The sequence below is a fragment of the Eretmochelys imbricata genome, chromosome 6, assembly GCF_965152235.1.
Source record: "Eretmochelys imbricata isolate rEreImb1 chromosome 6, rEreImb1.hap1, whole genome shotgun sequence".
NCBI classification, from domain to species: Eukaryota; Metazoa; Chordata; order Testudines; family Cheloniidae; genus Eretmochelys; species Eretmochelys imbricata.
The window spans coordinates 68,691,399-68,713,027 of NC_135577.1; the positions used below are offsets into that span (position 1 = coordinate 68,691,399).

Here is a 21,629-nt window from a genome sequence, read left to right on the forward strand (position 1 = left end):
TGGATACCTCCCCTGATGCTCCCATTGGCTGGGAATGGGGAACCGCGGCCAATGGAAGCTTCAGGGGAGGTACCCACAGGCACGTGGAGTCCTCTGCGCCCCCTCCCCCAGGGGCCGCAGTGACATGGTGCCGGCTGCTTCCCAGAGCGGTGCGGGGCCAGGGCCGGGGCCAAGGCCAGGGTAGCGAGGCAGGGAGCCTGCCCTGGCCTCCGTGTGCGCCGCTGCCACCCCGGAGCCGCTCCAGGTAAGCAGTGCTGGGTCAGAGCCCTCATCCCGAACCCCTCCTGCACCCCACACTCCAAATCCCTGCCCTGAGCCCCCTGCTGCACTCTTCCTGTACCCCAACCCCCGGCCACACCCTGCACCCCAACCCCTTTCCTGAGCCTCCTGCCGCACCCTGCACCCCTCCTGCACTCCAAACCCCTGTCCTGAGCCCCCTCCAGCACTCCGCAACCCTCCCTGCACCACTGCCCTGAGCCCCCTCCCGCACTGTGCACCCCCTCCTGTACCCCTACCTCCTTCCCTGAACCCTCTCGTACACCCCACACTAGGGTGACCAGACAGCACGTGTGAAAAATCGGGATGGGGTGGGGGGGCTAATAGGAGCCTATATAAGAAAAAGACCCCAAAATCAGGACTGTCCCTATAAAATTGGGACGTCTGGTCACCCTTCCCCCGCACCACGTCTGTGCCCCAACCCCTCGTCCTGAGCTCCTTCCTGCACACCGCACTCCCTCCCACACCCCAACTCCCTGCCCCAGCCCTACATTCATGGCCCTGCAAGCAATTTCCCCACCCCAATGTGGCCCTCGGGCCAAAAAGTTTGCCCTAGGGTATTAACCCTTGACTTAGCTGGATGAGTTCCCTTATCTTTCATATCTGCTTCAAACAAAGAGACATAGTCCTCCATCCAGTCTGGTAAACTGGTCAAGCCCCATCAGTTATAGTTAATTGTGAGAGAGACTGGGAACAGGAAAGTATTTTCCAGTTTACCAGGGGAAAGATGCCAGAATTTAGCCTAAGGAAGATCAACACTGTCAACTTGCCAGGAGTTTGAGAGCTGCAACAACTTGCATAAATAGGAGCAGCTTGCAGACACTCTCATCATTATATAGAGGAATAACCCACATCAGGGCCTGGCAAACACCTCTACACGTAACAGGAGGCCATGAGCCACATTTTGCTCACCCCAACACAGGGCTGGCACCTATCCTGATATTTTTGGTAACACGTCAACGCTGTTAAGAGATCTTGCATCCAGGAACCTGGCCTTGCAAGAGTATTAACGCTTCCAGGGCCTGCAAAACTTCAGCATGTTGCGCCATGATGACATTTCAATGCAACATTCCCCCAGTACAACATGAGTGACATGCGCATGGAACATCACACCAGAGGCCACTGCCATTTCACCATGATGTAGGCCATCGCCTCACAACTTCAGGGCAGAATCACCACTAGAACCGGTCAAAAGCTGACAGACATTTTGAGAGACTTTGCAAATGAAATACATTTCAACCAAACACTTCTAATCCCTCGCTCTCATGGCCCTGCATCACCATGGCTATGACATCCCCCGACGTCACACCAGTCGCTGCCACGCTGCTAGCACACGCCACCGCCGCGCCACTCTACCGCAGGGGAACCCCTCTGCCGCCACGGGGAGGCCGCCAAGCCAAGCCAAGCGGCCCCGCTTCCCCGCCCCGAGACATCGCCATGGTAACGCTCAGGCTGCCCCTCCCTACAGGCCTGAGAGCAGCGGCCACCGAGAGGGCAGCGCACCCCGCTGCAACCAGCCGCCCCCGAACGCGGAGCCCGGGATCCTGCCCCGCCCCCACTCACCTGCACCACCCAGAAGAGGTTGGAAGCCTCTGGCCCGGGGGCCGGCTCCCGAGCGAAAGGGCGGCGCTGGCCTAGGCGCTGAGGCCCCGCTGGGCCGTACCAGTCCAGCAGCAGCGCCACCAGGGCCGCCGCCAGCAGCCCCGCCGCCAGCCGCAGCATCCTCCCCGGCCCCACAACCATTCATCCACCCCGGGCAGCACCTGTCGCTGCGGCCACCGCCTGCCCTTCTCCGGGCCACCCTGCCGGCTTCACCGCTTCCGCCCCGCATCGGCCCGGCCAGAGCGGGCCCTCGCGCCAGGGCTTGTCAGGCCGCCACTTCCTCCCATCTATGGTCTTCTTGGAGGACTCCTGTCTCTCCCTACGCTAATCCTGTTCCCGTTGCAGTCAGTGCGGGAGGGGAGAGGTGCAAGTTAGTTGAATGGGATTACAGCTCAACGCATTGAGTCTAGCAGGCCTTGCCAAGCGTCAGTGCTGTGGGGGAAGGAGGCCTCCTTCCTGCGGAGCCTGTTTTTATATAACGTATCATGTTTTAACTCATGTACTCCCCCATTGTCAGGCTGATGGATTTTGCTGCAAATGTTTTATCTTTGATTCAAATATATCACCGATCATTATGTGAAATTTCCCCCACAGGTGTTGGTCCCAGCTTTGTCCCCACTGGAGCCAAGGGTGAAAGCGGGCCGCTACGGCGTACTGGTAAAAAGTGGCCGCCGGTACTGGCCTGTGTGCAGCCAAAGTTAAAGCGCTGTTGCAGCAAAGGACCCTGCTGCACTTTAAAGTCATTGCTCCTTATGCCCCCCTGGGCCACTGACCGGGGGGGGGGGGCAGCAAAAGGGGCATCTGCCCTGGGGCTAGCTATTTAAAAGGGCCCAGGGCTCCCAGCCGCTGCCACCGTGACCACAACAGCAGCCGGAGCCCCTGGTGACACAAGCTAGGCAGCACGGATGGGCTGGCTAGGGGAGGCTGACTCCCAGCCCTTCTACCCAACGCCCCACCCCTTCCGCTTGAGGCTCTGACCCTTCTGGGGGCCCAGAGCCAGGCCCCCATACTGGTAAGAGCTTAATGTTATCTTCACCCCTGGCTGTGCTGCTCATGTACTTGAAGGACATCAGTGTCAACTCTCCTGGTAGTTGGTGATTTTCTTAAAACCTTGTTGATTGTGTTAGCATATGTATTATGACTCTAGAGCCTAGGGCTTGAAGAAGAAGAAATCTCAGTTTACTGCTTTCAAAAAAACTAGTAACTCTCTAACCCTCAAAAAACTTGAAAATTTGCACCCAACAGGCTCAAAAGACAAGAAAAATAAAAAGAACTCAAGATATATTAATTTAAAAATCTCAGTTTTTAAATTAATCTCATGAATTTGGGGGCAGAGGAAGAGACTCAATTTTTAATACTTGGAGTTGGCAATATTAGGACTCACCCCCTCTCACTTCTGTATTACTTTCTTGCAACAACCGTCCTTCAAAAAGGATGGCTGCATGGAGATTCCTTTAGAACTTATTGGCAACTTATTGGATACCCCTTTCTTGGCCCAGGGAAGGAATCGCTTCAAAGCAACATTTGTGGGGACTTCCTTTGCTTGAGTGGCAGATGTGTTGAAGTTGGAATGCTTTTTTAACTTGTCTCAAAAACAATAATATCAATTTAGGGATCTGAGGCATTTGCTGGACAAATGGCCAGATTAAATTCACTTACATCACCCTCCCCAGCATGGTAGTTGGAGTCACTGTGTATTCTGCACATTACTGCAGCTAAAACTTGAATTTTAACCCTTGCTGGATCGCCACCTTTAGAAGTGTCATTTGTTCAGGGCAATTTTGTTGCATAAAATGTTGTCATTTATTTGTACAGTGATACTCTGAAAAAATGGTACATCAAAATGCAACTTCATTGCATGAAGTATGTCAAGGTTCCTTTCCCACTCTGAACTCTAGGGTACAGATGTGGGGACCTGCATGAAAAACCCCCTAAACTTATTTTTACCAGCTTAGGTTAAAACTTCCCCAAGATACAAACTATTTTACCTTTTGCCCTTGGACTTTATTGCTGCCACCACCAAGCGTCTAACAAATATATAACAGGGAAAGAGCCCACTTGGAAACGTCTTTCCCCCCAAAATCTTCCCAAATGCTACACCCCCTTTCCTGGGGAAGGCTTGATAAAAATCCTCACCAATTTGCATAGGTGAACACAGACCCAAACCCTTGGATCTTAAGAACAATGAAAAATCAATCAGGTTCTTAAAAGAAGAGTTTTAATTGAAGAAAAAGAATCACCTCTGTAAAATCAGGATGGTAAATACCTTACAGGGTAATCAGACTCAAAACATAGAGAATCCCTCTAGACAAAACCTTAAGTTACAAAAAGACACAAAAACAGAAGTCTGCATTCCATTCAGCACAGCTTATTTTCTCAGCCATTTAAACAAAACAGAATCTAATGCATATCTAGCTAGATTACTTACTAAGTTCTAAGACTCCATTCCTGTTCTGTTCCTAGCAAAAACATCACACAGACAGAGAGAGCCCTTTGTTTCTCTCCCCCACCCTGAAAGTATCTTGTCTCCTCATTGGTCATTTTGGTCAGGTGCCAGCGAGGTTATCCTAGCTCCTTAACCCTTTACAGGTGAAAGGGTTTTTCCTCTGGCCAGGAGGGATTTTAAAGTGTTTACCTTTCCCTTTATATTTATGACAAAGTATCAAAACACAATTTATGGTGATACCATAAATTCCGTTTTAAAATAACCCCCCTTACTTCCAACAACCTTCAGCCTGTGTGGGCTTTGGCACACACAGAGCTAGGCTCCTCCTGGTCAGTGCCATGGGCTGGAGGCTCTTGGGCTTTCCTGGGGCGCCGGCCCAGCCAAGAGGCAGTGGGGGAAGGAAGGAGCCTGCTGGCAGGCTGCTAGTGAGCTGAGCACTCCAACCAGGGGCTGATTCTCCTCACAGTGCTGGGAGCAGGACATGCTCCGCCGGGGGGCGTGGAGAGAATATGGAGGAGCTGGGAGGCAAAGGGACAAAGCAGGTGGAGGACAGCGAGAGGGGGAACATGTAAAGGCTGGCGCCTGCCAGCACTCACCAGCTGCCGCAGCTCACAGCCAGCACTGGCCAGAAATGGAACGGGGGGTGGGGCCCTGCTGGCCAAGAGCCGGCACGCAACGGGAGCTGCGCTGGCAGACTGGCAGTGGGAGTGGCCTGGCCCTGCACACTGCAGCTTCACCCTGCCACCAGCCTTGCATACCCACCCCCATTGCCAGCCACTGGACACCCCACCCTCCTACTTGTTGCTGGGGGGGGGGGGTGTGGTTGGCTAGCAGGGATCTCACCAGCAGCAGGACTTGCCAGTACTGATGCAGGGAAGGCAGAAAATATGGGACAATTTGCCTGTTTTTAAGAAATAGTCAGGACACTTGCAGGATGGCTTAAATATTGGACTGTCCCTTTAAAAACAGGACATCTGGTCACTCTAACTATGTATACATACAATAGATTTCCAAAGGGGTTCTGTATCTCCATTCATAATTTTTTAGGGGTCTGCAAATTAAAAAAGGTTGAGAATCACTGGACTTGATGACCCTTGTGCTCCCTTCTAATCCTATTGTTCTATGATTTCTACAGCAACAGCTCTGCCAAGCTGCTTCAACTAATCCTTCCACCATTCAATACAACTACACCCAGCTCTGAGAAAGAAGTTGGAGTGCATGCAGATAAGTATTGGAATTCAAATCTGTGGGGCCCACCACAGCCAATGGCGCATTCTCTTAGAACTTCCGCATCTCTCTTTATTAAGGCACCCCCCTTTGGACTCATTCCCAGTAGTGATTTGGAAGCTGCATTGTGAGGGTGGTGTATACCTTATCTTTCTATTTCTCTCCATATGCTGGTAGCCACCAGTCATCACTGGGCAACTTTAACTCTAAATGTTAAGAAAGTTTTATGGAATTTAATGTAGGTTGTCTAACACTTTTCATTATACAAAAGAGTCTTCTGACCTTTTGTGGAAAAGCTGTAACACCTCCATTGTTTGCAGCAGATCTTTGAAATTCAGTAGGTGGTAACACTTTGGGTTAGAGAAATTCCTTTCTTTATCCCATGACATTCCCTTCAGGTTTTGCCTTGGTATCGTCTATTTGAGAAATTTGCAACAGTTTAATTTAAATCTGTTGAAAAGCAATAAAGCGTTTGTCTACACAGGAAAACTATACTTACAAGATGTGAATGCAAATGGCTGATGTTATACCAGAATGACTGTGTGAACACTCTTATTCCAGAGTAAGGGCAGGTCTACATTTAAAATACTGACTAGGTGCAGCTGCACCGATGCAGTTTGCACCACTGTAGGGCTTAAGTGAAGATGCTCCTATGCCAATGGGAGAGCTTCTCCCACTGGCATAGTTAATCAACCTCCACGAGTCAGTAGCTACCTCGACAGGAGTAGCTCTCCCACTGACATAGCATTGTCTACACTGGGGGTTAGGTTGGTGTAACTGTGGGTATGTTTACACTGTGAAGCTGTTGACAAAACTTTTTTGTCTCTGGAGGGTACTTAAAAAAGCCCCCTCCTCCTGCGAAAGACAACAATTTTGCCAACACAAGTGGTAGTGTGAATGCGGCTTTGTCGGCAGGAGCGCTCTCCTGCTGACAAAGCTAACGCCACTTGCGGGGCTGGAAGTATTTTGTCAGCAAAAGTGCCGACAAAGAGCATTTACACATGTTGACACAGCCTTGTCGCGAAAAGCTGCGTGGTGTAGACAAGCCCATGGGAGTGTGGATTTTTCACAGCCCTGAGCAACATCGTTTATCCCAACATAGGTCTGTAGTGTAGTCCTGGCCTTATTCCAGAATATGTGTCCAAACAAGGAGCTATATAACCGTATCAGTTTAACTATACCTATATGACTGGTAAGAGCAGCTTCTTGTTAATCAACTTAATGTAAACCAAAATCCGAGTGACCACACAGGGCTCTGCACTGGTTTATCATCACAGTGCAGCTTCCTCCTATGGACAAGCCCTGACGAGAAGAGCAGCCTTTAGCGCCACAGCCCCTCGGAAGGGGTGTTGAGCAGAGGCACCGTCCTTCTGCCGTCCACCCGCATTCTGGCCACCCGCGCTGGCTGCTTCCGTCGAAGTTCGCTTCCGCCACCACTAGGCGTAGGAAGCTCCATCCCCCCTTCCCGCCCTTCCCCTTCCTCTGCCCAGGAAGCAGGAAACCGGATCGGCTCTGAGAGCAAGTAAGTGCAGCGGCTTCAGCGGGTGTGACTGAGCAGGCGCAGGTCGCTGGCGCATGGTCGGTGGCAGCCAGGTGCGCGCACTGTCTGGAGGCAGATTGGGGCGCTGCAGCTTGGCCCGTCGGCCCCAGCAACTTGTTTCCGATCGGCTCGGTGGCGGAGAGGCGGGGCGGGACTTGCCTTGGCGGCGGTGTCAGTTGCCCTCAAAATGGCGGATGGAGGCGGTGGAGGAGCCGGATCAGGAGCGGCGGCGGGAGCGACTGGTGGGATCCCCGTGCCGCCCCAGGAGCGGGCCATGGTGAGACTCCTGTCCTATGGGTCCTCCCGGGGGGTCGCCCGTGCCCGGCCCGTGGTGACTTGGTAACCTCCGCGCGGACAGGTTGGAGCCTCCAGCGGATGGGAGCCCGGCCCCTTGCCCGCTGGGGGAGTAGCGGAAGCTCTGATTGCCGCCCCTCAGGAGAGGTGAGGGCCCCCATCCGCTGGGGGTTAGCGCCCCGGGCTCAGTGTGGACGCACCTAGCCCCCATTGTCTGGCCTGCGGTCAATGGCTGTTTCCCGGTGGCACCGTCCCATGCGAGGGTGACACCCGTGCGCTGTGTAGTCTACACAGCCTAAGCCTGAGTTAGGTGACCAGCGACCATCGATTGTCTTGTAGAGATGAGCGTCAGTGACAGGCGGAATAAAGTTTTCATTGCGCGAACTTGAGATAAGGGATGATGGCGATATTTTGCTTAAATGCAAGTTTCCCTGGGTTTGTATAGCAGAAAGACTGCTCGATATGCTTTAAACAGCCACTCAGTGGCATGACAAGAATGGCCCTGATGCACCAGTAAAAGCAGAGTTGCAGCTGGGTACTCTCAGCAATGTTTTGGAACAGGCTGTTAAAACAAGCAGTTGCCTAATAAAGGGTGATCTCTTGTATAGGTTTGGGTCACTAGTGAAAAGTAATATTTTCATAAGGTCAGTTGTTGAAAGTGATAAAATTAAATCATCCACCTCATCATTCTGATCTGAAGGTTGTCTTGAAGAATAATAATCTGTTGAAAGGCTCTGTGATTTTTCCATCTTCCTAGATTTGCACAGCTGAAGTCAGGGGAGGGGCCTTTTTGTCAGAGGTAATACATGTCATGAAGTTACATTTAGGTTTAAAATGGAGGACAAATATTCACTGAAGTTCTGGGTTGCTATATGGAATTTACTCTTTGGGACAGGTATGTTTAGGGGCCCTTTATTCTTTATTGTTTGTATTAGTGTCTATATGCCCATAGAACTGGATCTTATTTTCTTTCATCAGCCCCTGGAAAGCTGATGACTTCAAATGAAAATAAAGGGAATGGTATTGAATCAAAAACTTTAACATAAAATCTTGCCTGAAAACTCTAGTTTGAGAACTCTTTTAAAAGCATAATAGTCTACTCTCCTATAACAGGACAATGTTAAGTGGGAGCTGCACATTTATCAAATAACTATTTTACCTATTTATCTTTTTCTTCTAAAGCAGACTTTAGAAATACCCGATAAGGCAGCAGTTCTTAACCAGGAGTGTGGGGCCCTGTAGGGGGCTGCAAGCAGGTTTCAGGGGGTCTGCTAAAATAGACCAGAGAGCAGGGCCGGTGTTAGACTTGCAGGGGCCCAAGGCAGAAAGCCTGAGCCCTGCCGCCCATGGTTGAAGCCCAAGCAACTTAGCTTTGCAGGGCCCCCTGTGGTGTGGGACCCCAGGCTTGCTACCCTCTAACGCTGGCCCTGGCTCTTAATCTACTGGATATGCAGAACAGTTGTGTGGTACACGTGGGCTGTGGAATTTTTATAGCATGTTGTGGGGGAAAGAAAAAGATTCAGAACACCTGCAATAAGGTAGTCAGTGTCCAATGCTGGGAGTCTTCTGAGCTATAGACTGGGCTTCAATGGTCACTGGCTTCTACTTTAACTAGCAAAACAACTGTTTTGTGCACTAAAGTAAAATTCAACCTTGTAAGAGTTTATTTTGAATGTGAGTTGGGAATTCCAGCTGCTTGACAGAATAGCAGGGAAAAGCAGAGTGTTAATGTGATTGGTAAAATGTAGTAGGATTGAACTGATTGATACCATTCAACTCTCAGCCCCCAAATCCACAGAATAGGATAAGAAATAGAAAAATAATAGATATGGTGTCATTGGATTTGGATTAATTTAAATAACAACAAGCCTATTGCAAAGCCTAAATGAGAGGATTTCTTTATCATAGCACTCAGAAATCTCATTTGATACTTTGTGATCTACAGATGAAAATCATTTTATAAAAGTTTGTGTTCCATTTCCATACACACCTGTTCAGATAGCCACAAGTAGCTTATGGAGAGGTGACCGTCCTCTTCTTTGTGCATTATACCATCTTAGTCTCCCTAAAGGGATGTTTCTGTATCCAGACAAGTGCAATTCTCTATCTCCCAACCCCTTCCAAGGTAATGATCATTTAAATGAGGTTTGGCAAAAACATCCACAATTCATTCCCTTCTATTTAGGGCAAAACTGCTCACCATACAATAGAGATTAACTTTTTGAAAGGTCTTAGTACATTTCCATGTGGAAAGACATTTGTCTGTTTTTACAGAAAAAGTGTCTGAATACAACATAAGATTCCTCTCCCAAGGATTCTTAGTGGTGTGTAATGCCATAAGACAACACTTCTGTAATCTTAAAAACCATATCCTTCTAAAGAGACACTAAAATTACTGGTAGAAGAGACCAAATGCCCTAAATAACTGTGGATTCTGCGTGAGCTCTTTTGACAAAAGTTGCAAAATGAGAAATTCCAAAGTTAGTCATTTGCAGCACATTGAGTTCAGGAGGAGTTGCCAAAATCCAAATCCAGATGCTGGAAGAGGAGGAAGTACCGAATGGGGAGGGAAAGAAAGAAAATGATGTTGTAGATGCAGTATTAACAAAGGCCAGGAAATATGGGAATAAATGCCATATAATAATCCTCCCCAGAGACCCCAGCTTCTTCTGTACGCTTAGCCACAGATATCTAAATACAACTTGTGCTGCTTATGCTAGGTGCAAAGTTGTGTTTAAAACTGTGTTAAATTGTGGTGGCTTCTGCTCAAATAAATTTGTTAGTCTCTTAGGTGCCACAAGTACTTCTTTTCTTTTTGCGGATACAGACTAACACGGCTGCTACTCTGAAACCTGGGGTGGCTAATGCATTTTTAAAATAGATCATTTTTTGTAGTTCAGACATTCTCTGTGAACAATTAGAAGGCAAAAATAGTACCTTCACTTCATGCATTTGATAGTACTGTGTGCACAAGCAGTTTCAGTTTCACTGCTTCCCTGTAGAATTGGTCCATTTCCCTGTTTGGGTTTTTCCCACAGCAACAGAGGAGAGAGAACATTTTTAAAATATAGGGAAACATGATTGTAAAGTGTAGGGAAACTCAGGGAGAGTGTAGTACCTGAAACTGCTGAAATTTCTGATAATCTGTTACCACTTTTTTTGTTTTCTTGTTTGACTAGATTTCACATTCATGGTGCCCACTAAACCAGTAAACTGTTCTGAAGTGATCCCCTGCCTTGGCAGGGATATGGTATTGAATTACTAATAGGTCTCTCTCTTTTCTAACTTTTATGACTCCTTACGGCTACTACTCTGATTTTCTTCATTTGCATTACTAAAATTCAGGAACTGGACATGCTAAGTTATGGAATTGGAATCTCTGACAAAGTACAGGGAGGCCAAGAGGATTTGTGCTCAGAAGCAGGAACAGGACTCCATGGGCTCTGAGAGAAGAGATGAGATCAACTGAAAGTCAACATTTGTACTACTATAGTCTGCTTTGCTTTCAGATTCAGTAACTGCAGCACTAGGAAGCTCACAGAATACCTGTTAAATTTAAAATAAAGCATTGATCTTATGACTGTGATTGTGTACAGTGAAAATTGAAGGGAAATCTCTCATAATTTAAACTCTGCTGTGAGAACAATGATGGCCAATGATTTGTTTTCTGCCATGTCATCTAGCTGCAGGGTTAGACTATGAAATGGTAAAAACACTGGTGGTCAGTGTACAGTAGACCTTTCACTACTGCCAGCATTATTGGTGGGAGATCACCTAAAGTTCTCAGTGTGGACAAGGACGTAGATATACTGATGTTGAGAAGATGAGGCACTTTATGGAAATTATGCAGTTTTTAATAGTCCGATGTTAATTATAGGTGGGTCTAATAGCATTGCCTATTATTAAGGTTGCTCAACACTTCTCATGATAAGATCCTGTTCAGTTGCTTAGAACTTTGCTAGTTTTTACCATTCGGCTGAAAATTTCTAAATGGTGTCTGGTTCAAGTTGAATTTTTTAGAAAATTCTAATCAAAATAGTTCAGCTGTTTCCAAGAATGAGGGTAGGGAAAAATGTGTTGTTTATGTTACATTCTTGTCTTTGAAATGCTCTCATGGTTTGGAGCAGGGACTTGACGTTTGCCTAGCGGTAGACTTTGTGTTGTGCCTTTTGCCATCCCTGTGAAAATTTGCCCAATTTTGGCCACATTACAAGCCTTTGAAAAAATTGTAGTTTGTACATGCATAAAGACTTGAGAGATTTTAGCTGTTGAGCTCTAGCAAGAGTCTGTCCTCACTGAGAATGCTCTAGCCCCTCACAGCTCTTAATACTGAGCAGACTGTACATGGTCCATCCCCACAAAGGGATTGAGCATGGTCTAGTTAAAGGCTGTGGGGCTCAGGAAGGACTACATTGTAATAGCTGCTCAGGACCGGGTTGGGGATGAGCATGGGAATAGATAGCCTGTCTCTCCTGTTCTCTCAGTGAATCCCCGTGGGCACCCAGGTTGAGTGGAGAAGGAAGCAGTCTGATTTGAATGCAGAGGGGCCAAAAGCCAGACTTGGGGAGGGAAAGGAGTAAGTAGGGACAAGTAGCCAAGGTGAGACTGGGACTGTGTGGGGGTGTATAGGGGGAAGAGACCTGAAGATAGGGAATTGGAGACAAATCTGACAAGGAGCTTGGGTGTGATTGAGAGAACTGTGGGTGGCTAGGCAAAGAGACTGAGACAAGAAGCCAGGGCAGGGGCAGAAGTGGAGAAACTGAGATTGGATGAGGAGTCCAGGGAGAGAGCCTGGGACTGGAAACCAGTGAGGGATGGAGAGACACATTGGCTGAGGACTCGGGAGCCAGGGGTTGTACAACGAGATTGGGGTGGAAGGATGAGACTGACTGGGCAAGGAGACTGGATCTGGGTGTGGGGAGAGACTGCGTGTCACGGAGATTGGGAAAAGGGACAGTGAGCTCAGAGCAGGAGACAAGTACTGGCTGGGCAAAGAGACTGACAAAAAGCTTGAGGAATGGACACTGGGAGTGGGTATGCAAGGAGAATGGGACTGGGACAAGGAGCCATGGATGGAATAGAGATATGCCTTGGACGAGGACAAGTTGGAGGAGAGAGAGGCAGAAAGTATTAAGTTCGGGGAAAATAGACAAGTCTGTGCCCATCACAGCACATTCCCTTTCAAAGACTGAAATGGAGCCCAAGATTCCAGAGTCTCAACAATCAGCTGCTGTTGGCACATATCTGTGAAATCCACTAACAAAGTGTGGTACCCCCCCCTAATGCTGGCCTACCGAGAGGATGACAACCTACTGCTGCTACCAGTTATTCTGTTAACTCAAGTGGTAGAAGTCTGTGTGGTGAATCTAAATGTTCCAGTCCTGTTTATGAACCATGAAGGTGTCAATATGGTGCCCCATGATTTTTCTGATTTTTTTTCAGTTGCTGGGAATAATTAAGAAAGGGATAGATAATAGGACAGAAAATACTGTGTTGCCTCTATATAAATCCATGGTACGCCCACATCTTGAATACTATGTGCAGATAGGGTTGCCCCATCTCAAAAACAATATATTGGAATTGGAAAAGGTTCAGAAAAGAGCAACAAAAATTATTAGGGATATGGGACGGCTTCCATATGAGGAGAGATTAATAAGACTGGGACTTTTCAGCTTGGAAAAGAGACAGCTAAGGGGAAATATGATTGAGGTCTATAAAATCATGACTGGTGTGGAGAAAGTAGATAAGCAAGTGTTATTTGCTTCTTCTCATAACACAAGAACTAGGGGTCACCAAATGAAATTAATAGGCAGCAGGTTTAAAACAAATAAAAGGAAGTATTTCTTCACACAACGCACAGTCAACCTGTGGAACTCCTTGCCAGAGGATGTTGTGAAGGCCAAGACCATAACAGGGTTAAAAAAAGAAACTAGATAAATTCATGGAGAATAGGTCCATCAATTGCTATTAGGTTTTATCTTTAAGTTAAATGTGAAGTTTTTTTGTCTTTCATGTGACAGATTTTCTTTAGTTGAGTCCACTAACAAGTTGAGCAGTCTATTCCTTCCATGTCAGACTCCCACCCTTTCCAAATTCCAATGGACTTGTACTTTTTGCTTGCTGGCTCGAGAAAATTTTATTGAGGGAGGATCATTTGTGAAAATAACTTGTATTTATGGGAAATATGCGTGTAGCTACCTTCTGACAGATGTATTTTTTTTGGCTTATGTTCACTAGAAATGTCTCCGACTTTAAAAAGAAATTAAAGAGTGGGAATACTATGAAAGAAGGCATGAAGTTCAGAACTGAAGAAAAGAAATTGAGCAGTTGGAAAGCACCTGTAGGAGTCTAAAGAGCTAGAATAGGAGCAAATAGCAGAGATGTGTCGTGGGGCAAAATATTAAAAGTCTCAAAGGTTCTAAAACTAAATATGAACTACTTTCTGTTGTTAATTTATCCTGTAAATGTGGATTTGTATTTTTCCTGGTGCACAGAACTTCAGATTGTTGAAATAGAAAATGCCCCTGGTTTTGTAGTAATCATTGTTTCTCCTTAGATATCCTCATTTCCTTAATTTTATTTCTCCACTGACGTATTACCCCAACTCTAATTTTCTTGCAGTGGTGGGATGAGAGAGTTGACTTTCAGGCTGCCTTTTTACAACAACTGGCAAAGTATGTTCCAAACATCTACTCTGCTGAAATGGACCCCTTGCTGGAGAAGCAGGAAGAAATGGCCCAGATAACCATATTCGACCCTCTGGAGTGGTACTTGTTTGGGGAAGACCCGGATGTCTGCCTGGAGAAACTGCGGCAGTGCGGAGCTTCTCAACTCTGCGGGAAGGTGTTCAAAGGTGGGGAGACTACATATTCTTGCAGGTAAGGCACTAGTCATCATGAATATTTCCTGTGAGGTCACTCAGCAATAATAGACTTCATAAAATTATTTTTGCTGCTAGATGGATCCCGCTAGGATCCTTGAGTAAGTGGCTATGATAATTGTTTTGCTATCACAATCTACTTTAAATTGAGCACAAATTATATTATATGTGAAAAGCAAAAGTTGAAGTTCTCTGGGTGTTTGCAAATCATATTAAGTTTCTTGACTTTAAATTGTCAATAGGTGTGTAGAAGACTTAGTCCCCAAAGTACAAGAAGTCTTTCAACTGCAGCGTGGTTTGATCTACAGTCCTCCTATCCTATCATCTTCTTTTGTCATACTCCCACAATGCACTAGTCTGGGGAGATCCCCATCCCTTTTTATTTTAAAGGCACTGTGCAAGCTGAAATAATTGTAAAATTTAGCTATACTTGCTGATTATTTTTAAAGAAGCTACATTTAATTTAGACTAAGTATGTGGGATGAATCAAATTTAAGATAGAAAAGGGTGAAATATACTAGTTCCATTCAATGACTATTTCATTATATGAGCCGAATGTTATTCTAGGTGAGCTGGGAGCACTGCCTATTATAAGGTTTCCTGACATTTCCCTGAACTTTTCATCTGCACTAAGCATGCTCCATCCATCACCTCACCACTCCTACATATGACCAGACCATCCCAACAGAGCAACTGAATGTGCCCCATCCTGGGATAGGGCAGGACTTTCCCTGCAGTTGTAGCTCTGGGCTGCTGCAAGTCAGGCTGGGGACTGTAATTGAGAGCAGGGAGTCTGTCTCTACTGTGATCTCAATAACTGCCCTGCTGGGCACAGACAGAGTGGAAACAGAAGCTCCCTTATTCAAATGCAGAGGGGACAAGAGCTGGACTAAGGTGGGGGTCAGGGAATGTAGATTGGGACAGGGAGCCTGGAAGGAAGGTGACTGGAACTAGATAATGATGGCTGGGGCTGGGATTGGAAGCAGAGGGAAAATGGGAATTGGGGCAGGTAGAGGCTGGGAATGGGAGATTGTGGTGAAGGGGACTGCTAGCCATTGGAGAAGGGACAGAAATTGGATGAGGAACCAGGAGGGAGGGAATTGAGACTTGCTGTGGGGGGAGAGACTGGGAGTGTGCATGGGAGACTGCAATAGGGAGTCCAGAGATTTGAGGCTACTATTTGCTGGGCAAAGGGACTGGTACTGGGGTGAGAAGCCTGTGGAGTAGAGACTGGAACTGCCTAGGTGAGGAGAATGGGACTGGGCTCAAGAGCTAGGGATGGGGAACAGACAGGATAGGGTTAGGTTAGCGAGTACAGAGCAGAAAGGATCATGCTTTGGGGTAAAGGGCAGAAAAGTCAGTGCTCACCAGAGAACTCTCCCATTCAGAGCCTGGAATGGATCTCATGATTCCAGAGTGTCTCCATTCCTGTGCTGTTAGCAAGTATCTGTGAACCCAGTGGCAAATTGTGTCCCCTCTCACTCCAATGCTGGTCCACATAGAGGATGACAACCGACTGTTGGTATCCATTACTCCTTTAACTTAAGTAGTAAAAGTCTGTATAGTGGATTTAAAGGTTCCAACCCTACTGATGACCCATATGGGTGTCATTATAATGCCAGATGATGGAATGTCAGTTGTTTTTGGTTTTTGTTTAATTTTTTTTTCCAATTTGCTTGTTTAAAACCTAGGAAATTGCACACACAAGGCTATGTTAAGATTGCAAAGTCCAGCACTCAAATATTAGGAAATGCCAGAATGAAAGTTGTCTGTGCAACCTTAATTCCATTCCCTTGTGGGTATGTATTATGATATAGTTTGTTACATGATCACATACTATTTTCTCCACTGGACCCCTTCACTATTCAGTAAATGGGAAGTACAGTTGCATATCTTCCTTACTCAGAATGCAGGGTGAACATCTATTCAATCATTTGTTTTATCCTCTTTGTTTTAATGTGTGGCCCTAGGCCTTATTTACTGCACATTATTAAAATCCTGCTCCGAAGAGACAATTATTAATTTCCTCATGGGCTTTTTCTGTGATGGTCATCACTATAGTATCTGAGTCCTTCACAAACATTAATTTATTTTCACAACACCCTTGTGAGGTAAGGGTTTGATATGTCCATTCTATGGATAAGGAGATAAGGCACAGAGCTATTAAGGTCAAAAGTATCTACTAAGCTTGGGTGCCCAATTTGAGGCACCATGACCTGACTTTTCAGTGTATTTAGCAATATGACGCACTTTGTATGTTCAAAACATAGCTCCCATTGACTTCAGTAGCACCAGTGAGTGCTCAGCATTTCTGTAAATTAGACCCAGGGTCTCAAGTCAAGCACCCAGAAAATGAGGAACACACCATTAATGATCACCTGTGAAAAGTTTGTTTTGAGTGACTTTCCCAGCAATAGAAACTCCGTGGCACTGGCAGAATCTAGTTCTCCAGGGCAGCGTTTATTTGTCTTTACCATGAGACCATATTTTCTCTTCCTGCAGTCCCCTGCCTCATTCCCTACACACCTTCCAAGCTCTGCATAAATGAGGCAGGGTCCTACAGATGACAGCCTTCTCTACACAACAACAATTCATTCCCAGCACAGGTCTGTCCAGTGCACTGAATGAGGCAGAGGTCCTGTGGAAAAAATATAGTATGAGCTCATGTAATTTAAAACTGTATCATAATGTATACACACTAGGGGGCTGAATTCAAGTTGAACTGGAAACATTAATTTTGGCATTTCCGAACTTGAGAGCTTGACTTTGGAACATTAAAAACTACATTAAAAGAACATATGTGTAATTGTATTATAAAGGGACCCTTTCCGTATTATAAATTGTAACTGATGTAACACAGATGTAACATAGCTTTTACATCAACATCTTGCATTGTTAAGATGATTACAACTCTATTCAGAAACCACATTATAGACTACCCAAGAGTAGTCTCTAACATCTTGTTGTTCTTTAAGATCCCTGTCCATGCTAGGCAAGGGAACACCTGTACTAGCAACTATTGTTGGAAAATGGTAGTCAGGCTGGTTTTAATAGAACCCTGCTTATGGATGTTTAAACGGTAGCATTGCTAATATGGTTCAAACCAAATGTGGAAGGGTTGGAACATTCATTCTATATCAGTAGCATGACATAGCCATGCTTTGATGCCTGAAATTGAGTTTGGCACCAGCCGTAAAGGTGTAACTATGGCAGCAGTTCTAGTATATGAATATTTTTCATTATTTTATTTTAGAATGGTATCCAAGTTAGTATTTTTGTTGCAGAGACTGTGCAATTGATCCGACATGTGTACTCTGCATGGACTGCTTTCAGAATAGCATTCACAAGAACCATCGTTACAAGGTATGAAAATCTGTACTGTAAAGTTGTACATGTTGCTATAGAGAAGTTTTCTTGTGTGTAATAGCAATACACACAGATTATGAGAAACTTCAATTCCTACCCCCTGAAAATTACCAATTTGTTGAAATGAGTGCTGGAACAAAAAAGAGCATGTCTTTCATAGATCTAATTATTGTTATCCCTTTTGACCAGAGCAGTTAGACAAAAAAGTGTGGTCTAGTAGGTTGCTCCACTTAGGAGGGGAAACTGGTGCTAGTCAGATATTTATTTGTTTGCAGTTTTGCTTATTTACAAGGCTGTACAAAGCCCTCTGTCTCTGAACAAGGAAGAAATCAAATAGCAGAAAACTGCTTCTTTTGCTCTCAGAACCCGAGAACACTTTTTTAGGCTGCATGTCTGACCCAGAAAACTCTTCCCTGGTTTCTTCCAGGATCAGACACTGTGCTTTCAGCTGCTCCTTCAGGCTGTCTCCCCGAGGGCTTGTCTCCCTGTGGGTTAATATGCACTAACATGTTTGTGCACTAGTTGGTCCGTGTAGACATTGCTAGTGCGCACTGCAGTGTACAGTGTCGTACTGCACTATGTTAAAGTGCACTGTGAAACACCAGCAGCGTTTACATGGGCCGATTAATGCACAACATATTGGTGCACTTTAAAAGTCAGACCCCTATAAGTGCATTTATCCAACCGTGTATGTCTTTCCCTGTTTTTTGTCTGTTCTGTCTTACCTGTATAAAACAATACTCAGCAAAATCTCCTGGGTGGGTTCACATCCTCCTTTTGTTTTAGGTGAGGGTTTATCCTTACTGGTGTGAACTCACCCTTCAACAAACATAACTATCAGTCTCAATGAGGTTTTGACTCAACACATAAAAAGGCTTCATCCAGCGCATAACACTATAATTGCATATTGGGAAAACTAGTTTTCAGGAAACTTTAGTTGCAAAGTTAAGCACTGAAAAGTAAGGTAATTGCAGAATTAAAATTGCAAGGACAACCTTAATGTGGCAACCTTATGTGTTGGCATTGTGATAGCTTTGCCCAAAATCATATACGGTAGACACCTGCAACTAGATACCCACAGGCCAGCCAACTCGGGCTCATGGGCTCCAGCTAGAGCCCGGAAGTCTTCACAGCAATGGAACAGCCTCATAGCACACGCCCAAGTTGGCTCTCACAGGCCAGGTGCTGGTGTCTAGTTGCTGTGTGGACATACCTATAGTAAGTAAATGTCAGAGCTGTGCTCTCTTGTCCTGAATCCCAGTCCGGTGCTTTAAACAGAAGAGCATGTCATCTCCCTACAACTGTCTTACTCTGTCTATGTTGTGCGCAGAGCAAACAGTATGTGATCACATAGTTAATGACTATATGATAACTAAGGCTATGATTTGGTCATGGCAGTCATGGATTGTGTGACCTTACCAGACCTCTGTGGCTTCTTCGGCTTCAGCCTCTGTGACTTCTTCGGCTGTGTGCCCCTGCCTTGTGGCGGGGGCTGTAGTTGGGGCCCTGCACCCCCCTCGTGGCTTCCGAGGGCCATGTGCATCCTCCCTTCCCACCAGTGGCCAGGGCTGTGCACCTGTGGTTGGAGGTGAGGCTGTGAGCCCCTGTCCCGCACTGTGGCCAACTCTGGAGCAGGGGCTGTGCGTGCCCCCGTTGCGGCTGGAGCCGGGGCTGTGGTGGCCCCCCCAGCCACCATGGCGAGGGGGCTCGGCCTGTCAGTCTCTGCCCCATGGGACTCCAGCTGTCATTCCTCCTGCCATACCTAGCTCAGCCGCCCTGTTATTTTTAGTAAACTCACAGACAGGTCATAGTCTCTTGTAAATTTTCGTTTATTGCCTGTCCGTGACTTTTACTAAAAACAGTGACAAAATCTTAACTTTAATGATACACACACACGCGCGCGTGCGCTGAACTAAGGTTGCACAGGCAATAGTAATAATCCTTGTAACTGGTAGATTATTCCAAAGAATTTAACAGACAGGTAGGTTGCCTATTAGATATAGAGGCCAGATTTAAATCTCAGAAATGCAGTGCACATGTTGCACATCTCAATTCCATCACTGTAGTTAGGGATGTGCAGGAGCAGGTTTTTTGGTTTTATTGTAGAGGTGTCAGTTTCCATCTCCACATCGGAGATTTAAATCTGCCTTTGATTTAGTAGAGTACATTAAACATGCAAAATAATAAGTGGGCAGAGGCACTTTTTCCTCTCCTCTTCTTTAGCTCTTAGTGGAAAGAACAGAAAATACTGGAGCTCTCTAACCTCTCTCTTGTTTTGATATGATGTATAACTTTTTGGGGTGTTTATGGCTTTTTGGGAATGTGCAAAAGATATCTCAAACTCTTTCATTTTAATTGGTTTCGCTGTGCTAATCAAGCAACTTTTTAGCAAATCTGAAGAGGATAATTTAATTCATAGAACTGAGACACTTGTTATAACTTACAATTGTTAAAATCCATAAGAGATTACTTGTTCCCTTTGTTACTCTGATTGTTATTTACAATGCTGAAATTTCAGTTAAAAAGCGCATGTTTATCGAGCTTGGTAAAGTACTATAAATAGTACTTAAAAATGACATGTTTGCAAGCTGACCTTGATAAAGAGGTTTCCAAACCCATATTTGGTAACAAAATAAACATGTATGTATGCACAGGGACCAGTACAGTCTTTTCACAAGTCAGATCACTATTGCAATCTACATACTGTTTTTGTCTATTTCTGCATTTGGATTTATTTAGTTTTTTAAACTGCTTTGGGCTTGAGGCAGGGGGTATGGGTAGAGAAATTAACAAATGTGTTAAGTTTCAAATGCAGGAGATTGCTTTAGGCCTGGATTTTCTCTTCCTGACAGCCTTTTGATGGTCTCTGAGCCAAATCCATGTGACCAGTGAGAAATTCTAACTGCTGCTCCCTTATTTGGGGAAGGATCATTTGAAGTAACTCCTCAGGCTGCTCTCTTCCTGAATTGTCCTCTGCTGTCCCCTTTTCTGCCTGACTTCACTGGTGGTGGTTCCCTTTCAAAAGCCATTGCAACAAATGCTCAGTTTTGTGAACTGAGTGGAAGCATACAGGGATCATGAGCCTTTAAAGCTGATGTACCTCTGCAGAAAAGTTACACTAAAGAGCATCTAAACCACCATATATTCAACTTAATTGTAATCTTTCACAGTTTAAAAATGTACTAGGTTTTTAATGAGATTCATTACTTTGGCTGTTTAACTTGCATCCACCTCAGAGGCTCTTTCTACCTGCATCAAATGGCCATGACTGCCCTTTAAAGAGGAAGTGCTGGCTATGCGTGCACCCATGTATTTAGTGAGTGCACCTTCACTGATAATCAAGTCAGGCATGCTAATCTAAGTGTATTATCCTGACCATAGGGTAGTCCAGACAAGGCGGGTGGTGAGAGAAACAAGCTTTCAAACTACACGGAGCTCTTCTTCAGTAGGGTAGCCTGGCAGTTTGGGAATAGGTTCAAAGAGCCTCCAAAATATTAGGGTATGTCTTCACTACCCTCTGGATCGGCAGGCAACGATCGATCCAGCGGAGATCGATTTATTGCGTCTAGTCTAGACGTGATAAATTGACCCCCGAGCGCTCACCTGTCGACTTCTGTACTCCAGCGCCGCAAGAGGCGCAGGCAGAGTCGACGGGGGAGCGGCAGCAGTTGACTCATCGTGGTGAAGACATCACGGTAAGTCGATCTAAGTACATTGACTTCAGCTACGTTATTCACATAGCTGAAGTTGCATAACTTAGATGGATTCTCCACTGCCCCCCACCCTGGTGTAGACCAGGGCCTAGGGAGTGGTAATGAGGAAGAAGGTGTGCTGAGAATAGCCAGATCAAGTACATTATTCTGCACTTCTGTGAAACTCTTCATCTGATGATCTTAAAGTGCATTACAAGTATTCTTTAAGCCTTATGCTATCCCCGTGAACTATATAAATAAAATATATGTAGCTTCCATATATTTTAGCTACATATATATGTTACA

At 45.7% G+C, this 21,629-nt stretch overlaps 2 protein-coding genes across 6 annotated transcripts in view; one reads left to right on the forward strand and one right to left on the reverse strand.

Annotated features, from left to right (window-relative positions):
• The window catches only part of TMEM62 (transmembrane protein 62), a 53,450-nt gene extending 51,334 nt beyond the window's left edge, over positions 1-2,116 (reverse strand). The window contains exon 1 of one of the 4 annotated variants that reach the window (XM_077818795.1): positions 2,040-2,116. Coding sequence is in view for 3 of the 4 variants with exons in the window: in XM_077818792.1 (XP_077674918.1) it covers positions 1,840-2,019 (180 nt within the window). In the remaining variant the exon portion in view is untranslated. Of the gene's footprint in view, positions 1-1,839 lie in introns of all 4 variants that reach the window. The other 3 variants (XM_077818792.1, XM_077818794.1, XM_077818797.1) reach the window with 3 other exon arrangements.
• A 5,118-nt stretch (positions 2,117-7,234) lies between these two features.
• UBR1 (ubiquitin protein ligase E3 component n-recognin 1) overlaps positions 7,235-21,629 on the forward strand; it is a 145,754-nt gene continuing 131,359 nt past the window's right edge. For both annotated transcript variants that reach the window (XM_077818803.1, XM_077818804.1), the window contains exons 1-3: positions 7,235-7,368; positions 14,007-14,263; positions 17,550-17,628. In XM_077818803.1, coding sequence (XP_077674929.1) covers positions 7,279-7,368; positions 14,007-14,263; positions 17,550-17,628 — 426 coding nt within the window. In that variant the 5' untranslated portion in view covers positions 7,235-7,278. The remainder of the gene's footprint in view (positions 7,369-14,006; positions 14,264-17,549; positions 17,629-21,629) is intronic.